Genomic DNA, 10,800 nt, shown 5'->3' on the forward strand with positions numbered 1-10,800 from the left:
CTCATGACTGTTAATATTGAACTTCTTTCTACATTTTGAACTACTACTTGTATATATTCTTTTTAGAAAATCCTCTCCAATCTCCAATTTTTTTCCCTTCTTTTGTGGAGGAGCAGGGAAATCATGGGGCTTGGACATTGGGCCGTGAGCTCTTTAGTTTAAGGCTATTGTCCTACTCTGGGTATTGCCCCTGAGTTATTCGGCTCACGGCTCCCTACCCCTCTTCACATTATATACAGAACAAAGGTCATCCTCAGTCTTTTTGAAAAAGTAAAACGTACAGTAAACTTGTAGTATAAAACAGCAAGAAATACATTTCTTGCTAGGTGCAATGACTTATACCTGTCATCCTAGCTACTCAGATATCAGGCTGATATCTGAAGATTTGGTTCAATCCAGCCTGGGCATTAGAAAGTCTATGAGACTCTCATCTACAGTTAACCACTAGAATATGGGAAATGGCCCTGTGGCTTCATAGGTATGGTGATAGCCTTGAGCTGAAGAGCTCAGGAGCAGTGCCTAGGCCCAGAATTCAAGCCGTAAAACCCACAAAAAAAAAAAAAAGAAAAAAAGTTTCTTCCCCAAGTGATTATTATGCCAGACATAGGAAATTAACATTCTGGATGTACTTCACAGTATTATTACTTGATACTCTTAAGATTTTGCAATATTCTCACAGTACCAGCATATGCCATCATATAATGTAGTTCCTTTTCAATGGAATAATTCCATTTATAACCTAAATCTACTCCCCCGCCATGTTTTTGTCGATACCACAATTGCTCTACCAGGATATGCCACAAGCTTTTAACCATTTTCTAGTGGGTAATTGGAAATGAGTCTCATGGAATTTTGTGCCAGGGTGTCTTTGAACCATGCTCCTCAGATCTCAGTCTCCTGAGTAGCTAGGATGACAGGCGTGAGCCACCAGCACCTGGCTTGCCTTTTTATTTTTTGTGGGTCATAGAACTTGAACTCTGGGCTTAGGCACCATCCCTAAGCTCTTCAGATCAATATTTTATGTAAGTCTAAAGCATTTATGTAGGAGAATAAAATTCCAGACATGGTGTGCTTATAAATAACTCAGGTATAATTACTTGATGGATATGTGCCATTACAGAAGCTGGTGTCATTTGATGATGTAGCTGTGGATTTCAGCTGGGAGGAGTGGCAGGATCTGGACAATGCTCAGAGGATCCTGTACAGAGATGTAATGCTGGAGACCTACAGTAACCTGGTGTCATTAGGTGAGCAAAGTCAAATTAACATGCAAGGTCAAGTGCCTTGGTATTCTGTAGATATGTGAATATTTATCAAACTTTCAACGCTATTTAAATATAAGATTCTAGGCCCTGAGAAATATCATTTCTTTCTAAATTAAACCTAAGGTAATTTCGTTCTCATTCTTCAGGATACCTAATCAGCACTTTGACAAAAGTTCTAAATTATGTTCCCACTAATGGAGACGACATTCACACTTTTACAGTAATTGTAAGTGGATAAACATCCAGAATAGAATATATATCATATTGGAAATAGGATCTACAAATCACTAAACAGTGAGTTTATAGTGGAAACCTGGCACTAGGTGCAATGTTTCATGCCTGTAATCTTAAAATACTCAGGAGGAAGAAATCTGAGAGTTCTAATTTGAAGCCAGCAATGGCAGAAAAGTTCCCATGAAACTCTATAACTCCAATTAATCCCTCAAATATGTTAGAATAGGGCCGAGAGTTTGGCCTTGTGGTTGAGTGCTTGCCTAGCATGCATGAAGACCCATGCATGTTAGTGAAGCTGGGACTTAAACTGGTATTTTTCTAGCATTGAGCAAGACAGCTAAGTTTGTGCCATACAAAATGAATCCAGAACTGGGGAAAAGTCAACCATGGAGCCAGTGAGAAATGAGAAAAAAGATTTAATGATACCTTGTGAGTGGGATGTCTGAGATCTTACAGCAATGATTACCCAGCATAAGCAATAATTCTCCACTGTTTCTAATTTACAGGGTCCTGTGTTCCCAAACCTTTATTGATTGTCAAGCTAGAGCAAGGTGCAGAACCATGGATAGGAAATTCCTCTGACAAGAATATCACAGGTGAGTTAATGCATCTGAGCCCTGTTGGTAAGTTCATGTTGTGATGTACTGAGCAATAATGTTCTTAGTTACCCTAAGTCCTGTGTGGAACCTATGGATTTCTTTGTGAATGAATCAAGAATCATTTTCTTTTCCCTGTCCTGGGTTGTCCTTGGGTTTTCTATAGGCTAGGTCTCTACCACTTGAGCCATAGCACCACTTCTCTCTTTTTTCTTTGTATATGGTACCAAGGAAGTGAACCAGGTCTTTGTGCATGCCAGGCCCAACTCCCGGCCCCAAGAATCATATGGTGAAATAATGAATTCTATGTGGCAGTAGAGTTAAAGGTAGATTTCTCTGTGGAAATCACTGTGAAGCAAAATAAAATGAGAAAGCCGGGAGCCGGTGGCTCACACCTGTAATCCTAGCTACTTAGGAAGCTGAGATCTGAAGATCCAGGTTCAAAGCCAGAACGATTACAAAAGGACCTTAGACTCTTCTCTGCAATGAAGCAGTAGAAAATGGGAAATGGGGCTGAGGTTAAAGAGGTAGGGCAGTAGCCTTTTCCTGAAGAGCTCAGGGCCAACATCCATGTCCAGAGTTCAAGTCCCATGACTGACAAAACAAGAAAGAAGGAAGGAAGGAAATGTAGAAATAAGATTTCATTTTCTTTGACACTAAGACTAAAGGTATGAGGCAACAAAGAATAAGTCAGGGCTTTATTCTCTGGTAAGGATAATGGCTTTTGGCTGGCAGGCAGAGACTGGTATTCAGAACCAGATTTTTCCAGCCAAGAGTTGAGCCTAGTGGTATAGTGCTTGCCTACCATGCACAAAGACACGGGTTTGATTACTCGGTACCATACACATAGAAAAAGCCAGAAGTACTAAATTAATTGTTAGGGTTGTAGTCTTGAGAAAATGGAAGGATAGTGGTCAGGTCCTAAGTTCAAGCCCAGGAGTGGAAGGAAAAAAAAACATGAAGTTTTAGTCTAGAGAAGAAAATTAACTAGACAATGACCTGGAGTATTTCTGGTCTTCCATGGTTTTGAGGGTCAGGATTGTCAGAAAAGGAATTATGAATAGACTTCAAATGGAAAGAAACAAATTTCAAAATTCCTACAAATACCTAAATTGAGACTTTAGTGAGAAATTATAACTGAAGGGATGTAGGTGTAAGTCCTTATTCCTAAGAACCATTGTTGCTTAGATCAAAGGTAAACGGACATATAAACCAATCTTGTGGCCTCTGAATCTAGAAAAGATTCCTGTTCCTTACTTAATGGTTAAGAAGCAAAGCAGCATTGGAGCTGGGTAAGGTAATCATAGCTGGTACTCAGCATCTGAGGATCAAGTTTCAAAACCAGCCTGGGAACAAAAGGACCTGAGACTCTTATCTCCAGTTAACCTCAAGAAAACAGGAAGTGGGGCTGTATCTCAAGGATAGGTGCTGTAGCCTTCCACTGTAGCGTTCAGGGACAGAGCCCAGGCCTATGAACCACAAAAAAAAGAAAGAAAAGAAAAGAGAGTTTAAAAAATAAGTAAAGCAGCACAATACATAAATTATTTCTCAAAAATAAAAGAAAGGCAGGTATTCCCCAATGTATAAATAAAACAATATTTGAAAAAAAACAGCTGCAGTTATACTATAGACAGCACTACCTTAAAACTAGCAATACATAGTTGGGTAATTTGAATAAATATTTCCTGTGATATAAAAAGAAAACTTAAAACACAGAAAAACATTATTGGTCATTGTAAAATATCAATTTCTTAATATGATCGGGAGAAACACATATATTTCTCACAAATCAATTTCCACTTTTATATTGTAAAATATCTACCACTTAGGATGGGGAAAGTAAAGTCCTTACCTTTACATTAAGGAAGATTTGTATCTCATGTATGTTTGTGTCTTTTTTTCTATGACTCATTTTAGATGTCCAAGTAATGGTGAATGTGTTTAAGACCTGCCAGGAAAGTCCACATGAATGTCTTTGTGAAGTAGCAGTTGCAAGTAATATCGAAATGGAGGAAAACGTGAGATTAGCAACAACTTTTCATTTGAGCTCCACACATAAGCCAGAGCTGATTAGTAATAATGGGAACACCTTAGGGATGAGGACTGGGGAGTTCATTAAGTGTCAGAACATGCTTCTGTCTCCTGAGGCTGAGGAGATGCATGCTGCATCTAGGTCTCATATATCTCCTGTTGTTGAACAATCCCTCAGATATTCAGAGCATTTTAGTCACAATTGTGACAGTCCAAAAGAGCTGCAGAATCATAATTCTCTTCTCTCTGCCCAAGAAATTCTTCAGGGAGGGAGGAAAAATGCTGAATGTATTGTGTGTCAAAAAATATTGTACTTAACACCGAACATCACTACATATCCAAAAATGTACACAGGAGTGTCTCCTTGTACATGTTGTAAATGTGAGAAATCTTTCAGTAGTGAAATACGCCTTACAATATCTCAGAGCAAATATCCTCAGATATCTGATGAGTACATGAAGTGTGAAAATTCAATTTCTGAGAAGTCAGACCTGACGTTCCAACCTGGATCTCTAACTGATGAGAGACCTTATGAATATGTGGAACGTAATAAAATTTCTGCCCAAAAGTCAGCTGTCAGCAGGCCCCAGAGAACTCACAAAGAAGAGAAATTTTATGAATGCAATAAATGTCAGAAGTCTTTCAGACAGCAGTCATACCTCACTTTGCACCAGAGAACACACACAGGAGAGAAATCTTATGAATGTAACAAATGTGGAAAGTCTTTCACCCAGAAATTACACCTTCGAGTTCATCAGACAATACACACAGGAGAAAAACCTTATGCATGTAACAGATGTGGAAAGTCCTTCACACGGAAGTCACACCTCAACAAACATACGACAATTCACACAGGAGAGAAACCTTATGAATGTGACCAATGTGGAAAGTGTTTCAGACAGAAGTCTTCCCTCAATTTGCATCAGAGAACACACACAGGAGAGAGACCTTATGAGTGCAAGAAATGTGGAAAGACCTTCAAGTGGAAGTCAACACTCCATGTTCATAAGAGTATACACACAAGAGAGAAACCTTATGAATGTGACCAATGTGGAACGTGTTTCAGACGGAAGTCTTCCCTCAATTTGCATCAGAGAACACACACAGGAGAGAAACCTTATGAATGTGACCAATGTGGAAAGTCTTTCAGATGGAAGTCTTCCCTCAATTTGCATCAGAGAACACACACAGGAGAGAAACCTTATGAATGTGACCAATGTGGAAAGTCTTTCAGATGGAAGTCTTCCCTCAATTTGCATCAGAGAACAGACACAGGAGAGAAACATTATGAGAGTAACAAATGTGGTATGACCTTCAGGTGGAAGTCACATCTCGGGAGGCATAACAGAATTCACACATATGAGGAACCTTAGGAATGTAACCTAAGTGGAAAGTCCTTCACACAGTATTCACCCCTCAGGAAGCATGAGAGAGTTCACACACATGAGAAGCTTTAGTAGTGTAATAAATGGGAAAGAATTTTTAGTCTGTGGAAGAAAACTCAGCTTGTATCACAGAACCAACTCAAGGTAAGGCCCTTAATGAGTGTAGCAAATGTTCAGTCTTTAACCCAGAAGGTAAAACACAGGATTTATCACTAAACACCCACAGGAGAGAATCCTATGAATAAAGTGAAAGGGAATTTTTTTTTTATGGTTCAACGTTTATTGTAAATAAAAAAATGCAGAACAGGTAAATGAGAACATGGTGAATCTAGTTATTTGCATGATTGTGAAGAATGGGCAAAAGAAACAAAGGATCCACTCACACTAGTGCATCTTGCCTCAAGAGGAAATGTTAATATTTATATATTTTTTAAAAAAAATTAATGATGAAAAGAAGAGTGAGAAAGAAAAGCTAAAACAAACTACTCCAAATCATAAACACAATGCAAAATATTAATCCAAGTAATATACAGACATCATATGTGAGTATTACTTGAGGAGTCTGGGGATAGAGAAAGAAGTAAACAAATCCAAGTACTGTTTAATACAAGTGTTTCTTGTAAACCAATTCTGAACCTATTCTAAATATATTACAGAATAGAACTAATGAGCAAATTCACTGATGTTTTTCAGGATCATGGCCTCAATACCTACTTGAGACACAGTATGGAGGGAATGGAAAGACTTAGAAAAAATCATTTTAAGTGAAGTAAGGCAGACTCAAAGGCACAGAGGCTCAATCGTTTCCCTCATTTGTCATAATCAGTAGAAAACTTGGGCTCTCCTAACAGATTTGCAATAGAGCAAAACCTTGATATATAAGGCCATATAATATGAAGCTAATTGAAAGGACCTATAGGATATAGAAACAAAAGCCATATTATGAATGATTGTTGTCCTTAAGGTACTATGTTATCTCTCAGCTGTTTTGCTGTCCCTTGGTTATCTCATATTGTTACAGTATGTCACTTTGTTATCTGATGTGTTAGATATATTTGTATTTGGTTATTTGAAATTGGATAGGGAAGGAGGGAAAACAAGATGGGGTGGTAGGAGGGAGTGTAATGGGGAACAATGCATGTGAAAGGGTATCAATGTATGTGAATTAATGCACCTTCTATCTGGCAAATATCATGTAACCCTTTTATTAATTACAATAAAAAGTATCAAAAAAAAGAAAAACTCAAAGTAGAACTTCCACATAATCCAGCGATATCACTCCTAAACCCATATTCAAAGGAATGTAAGCCACAATAATAAAGAAACCTGTACACCCATGTTATTTACATAAATGTGTTTTATATTTTATATATAATATAATATATACATACATATATACATAATGTGTATATGTATGTGTGTATATATATATATAGTGTGTGTGTGTGTGTGTGTGTGTGTGTGCTGGTCCTAGGTACCACTTGGGCCACAGATCTACTTCTGGCTTTTTTTTTTGGCCAGTCCTGGGCTTGAGCTCAGGGTCTGAGCACTGTCCTTGGACTTTCTCAAGGCTATAGCTCTAACACTTGAGTCTCAGCACCACTTCTGGTGCCAAGGAATCAAACTTGGGTCTGTGTGCATGCTAGGCAAGCACTCTACCACTAGGCCTAACTCCCATCCCCATACTTCTGGCACATGGTATCCTTAATATGTGGCTATTAAATCCAAAGAGTATAAGAGCAAGGACTCAATAACTGCACACTCAAAGCTATGGACATGGTAATGGAACTATAAACATAACTATATAGACATAAAAACCTATGACTCTATAGACATAATATTTTACATCATAGTTTAATGTTTTATGACATACAAACCCTTAGCCTAATTTTGATTAAGTTCTAAATACTATGTCCCAGTGATTGTAAATAGAGATTCCCTCCTTGAACACTTGTTTGTTAAAGTTGTCATTTAAAATATGATGTAAAAATCAACGCTAATAAATTCTTTAATAAAAAAATAAAATATGAAAATTTAAAAAAATCTTAAAAGAGGTAACATTGATCAACATATACTCATAAACGGTTTTGTTCAATGGCAACTCCTTTATACAACTACTTAAAAATAACAAAAATACCTATTACAACTCATGCTTATAAATCTTAGGCTGAGATCTGAGGATCGTGTTTTGAAGCCAGACTAAGCAGAAAAGTCTGTGAAAACTCTTATTGCCAATAAACTACTTGAAAGGGAAATTCTTTCAAGAAGTCATACTTGAGTTGCATGAGACCACACATACAGGATAGAAACTGTGTGAATATAAGGAAGCATTATGGTAAGTTCAAAACAGAAGTCAACCTTCAGCAAGCATTAAGAGTACTGACAGAAGAAATAGCATATAGGAACACCTTTGTCAGAAATCTGTAAGAGCTAACTGTGTGGCTTAGTGGTAGAGTGCTTACCTAGCAAGGATGAAGGCGTGGGTTAGATTCCTCAATGCTACATAAAAAGAGCAAGCCAGAAGCAGCACTCTGGTTCAAGTGGTAGAGTGCTAATCTTGAGCAAAAGAAGCTCAGGCCCTGAGTTCAAGCCTGATGATTGTCACGATATAGACAGAGACAGAGAAACTACTAAACTTTGCAGAGAGAGAGGGAGGGAGAGAGAAGGAGAGGGAAACTAACTTCTAAAATTTACAGAGAAATCTTGCATGGCAGAAGTTAGCTAGAGACAATGGAAATGACTGAAGCCTTGGGCACTTACTGAGCCAACATTTGTCATTGTGTTTATTGGTGAAGTCCCTGAATATTATCCAAAGGAAGTGGACACAAACGATAGGCATTAGTTACTTCAGGCTTTACATGTAATTAAAAGAGTTTAGTTGTTGACTTGTGGCTTTTATAATAAGGAATGGTTTGTGAAGTTAATTTTATTAACTCAGTAATAAATAAGAGCTCTGGCCCATTGAGACTGGACTAAGGTAATACCTACGATGGTCTGAGGACTGATGGATGTGGAAGACTCACAATTTAAGCCAAGGACCTGAGAGCATCAATTTCTCCACTGCTCCCCTAAAGTCTGCTGTGTGTGTGGTCCATGCATTAAAACACAAATGACTTGCTATTTCAAATTCAATTTTTGAATGGAAGGTGCAAAATTGGTGCAATAGGAAAATGTTTCTCATCACCTTTTGCCTCAAGTTATTTATGAAATATTCAGAAAACATATAAGGACACACTTTTGGGGATATACTGTGTGTGTGTGTGTGTGTGTGTGTGTGTGTGTGTGTGTGTGTGTGTACACAAGTCATTTAGCTTGAACTTAGAGCTTAAGTACTCCTTAAGCATCTCTGCTCAATTCTGATGCTTGCCACTTGAGCCACATCTGTACTTCTGGTTTCTTTGGTGGGTAAGGACAAGAGTATTAAGTATTTGATGAATCATATGTGACTTAGTGACTCTTACCTTGTTCTTTTGTTCAGCTGAATGAGTTTTAATAAAACACCATTGTTCATAATGTGAAGAGACTGTTTTCTTACTGTTCTGGAGGTGAAGTTAACAGAAGGATGAATATCTTTCTACCACCACTAATTATTCCTTTAACCAGCTCCCTTCAGAATTTTATACCACAGCACAATTAAGACATAGATTTGTTAAACCTACAGTAGTGAAAAAATTAGAAGCATGGCCAGGAATGGTGGGTCATACCTGTAATCGTAGCTATTCAGGAGGCTGAGATCTGAGGATCAAGGTTCAAAGCCGGCCCAGGCACATAAGAACCTGAGAATCTTATCCCCAGTTAACCTCTAGAAAACAGGAAGTGGGGCTTGGCTCAAGGGTAGTGCCTTGAGCTGAAGACTTCAGGAACAGCGCCCAGGCCTAGGATAGGGTGATAGCCTTGAGCTGAAAATCTCAGGGACAGGGCCTAGGCCATGATCAAGCCTCACAACCCCCCTCCAAAAAAATTATTAACATGGAAAAGATGAGGAACAGCAGCTAGTTAGAAGGTGATTATGGAAATCCAAGGGATGTGGTCTGGTAGTTTAACCTAGTGGTAGAGTGCTTTCCTAGCATGCACAATGACCCGGGTTCGATTCCTTAGTACCACATACATAGGAAAAGCCGGAAGTGGTGTGGTGGCTCAAGTGGTAGACTTCTGGCCATGAGAAAGTCCAAGGACAGTGCTCAGGCCCTAAATTCAAGCTCCAGGACTGGCAAAAAAAATCCAAGGGATGAGAGAGACAACTGTTGGCTACAGAAATATGGGGGGTCTGTTATCCACTAAAATGTCAGGTGCAAAGATTCTGAAGCTTGATGCCACGTGTTTATTCCATTTAGTAAAATTAGTGCACTCTACAAGTTAAAACATTTGCATATTATAGCCTATGTTGATAAGACTCAAGGGTATTGAAAACATTGTTCTTGAATGCAGGTATCTGGCAGGGGAGAGGGGGGGTGTTGGTGGCTGGTAGTATGAAGCTGGTGCTGCTGTTGAACCCTGGGTCATGTTCCTCTTTGGGAGAAATGACTCCAAAGATATAATTTGAATGGTGAGGAAAAGAAGATGGTGTGCTCAGGAGATTTCTCCTAAAGAAATGCTCATATGGAAGTAGGATTGGGGCTGGTCATAAATTCAAAACTAAAGAATATTTAAAAGACATCAGTCCTTATAAAGAAGTGATGGAGTATGGGTTCTGTATGTGGTGAACTGGAAGCCCCAGCAGTGACTTGTTAACCACAAGGTCACCATGATGAGCAAAGGATAGAAATCTGCATGACCCTCCTAGTGGGTGGGGTCCCAGAAGAGAACCTCAGCTCCCATCCTACAGTTAGAAGTGTATAGAGGTGGAGGGGTGGCATCACCTTGAGCTCATTGTGGCCCTCAGGACTGGAAGCCATGGCTCTGTGAAAGCACAATGTTCTGGTTACTGAGCTGAGACGCTGAGGAGAGCCAAGTCCTGGCCATGAAGAAATCAGGATGGCAGCAGAGCCACTCTGCTGCAGTGTGTGCCTGCTTGGCTGTTCTTATTCTGTGGTGGACCAGGCCGGAGGGGGCGATAGGGACTCTGTTGGGTGGACACAAGCCCTTCATCCCCAGCTTCCTGTGGGATCCTCATAAGCTATGGGGTGGCTGGTGGTGGGATGTGGGTGGGGTGGAAGTGACAGAGGGATGGACGCATGGCAAGGTGGGTGAAGAGATGAGAGGAATGATGAGAGCCCAGTGCATTGGTTCCCAGGGTTAATGGGTGGGAGGTAGCGAGGCATGATGAAGGAAAGATGGACGCAGGGGAAG

At 39.4% G+C, this 10,800-nt stretch overlaps 1 protein-coding gene across 1 annotated transcript in view; it reads left to right on the top strand.

The window, feature by feature from the left end:
- LOC150044886 (uncharacterized) overlaps positions 1-6,849 on the top strand; it is an 11,373-nt gene extending 4,524 nt beyond the window's left edge. The window contains exons 2-4 of the mRNA XM_090320796.1: positions 1,121-1,247; positions 2,006-2,095; positions 4,013-6,849. Coding sequence (XP_090176922.1) covers positions 1,121-1,247; positions 2,006-2,095; positions 4,013-5,499 — 1,704 coding nt within the window. The 3' untranslated portion in view covers positions 5,500-6,849. The remainder of the gene's footprint in view (positions 1-1,120; positions 1,248-2,005; positions 2,096-4,012) is intronic.
- Positions 6,850-10,800: the final 3,951 nt, after the last annotated feature.

The sequence above is a fragment of the Megascapheus bottae genome, chromosome 29 (genome assembly GCF_031878675.1).
Source record: "Megascapheus bottae isolate mThoBot1 chromosome 29, mThoBot2.hap1, whole genome shotgun sequence".
Lineage (NCBI taxonomy): Eukaryota > Metazoa > Chordata > Mammalia > Rodentia > Geomyidae > Megascapheus > Megascapheus bottae.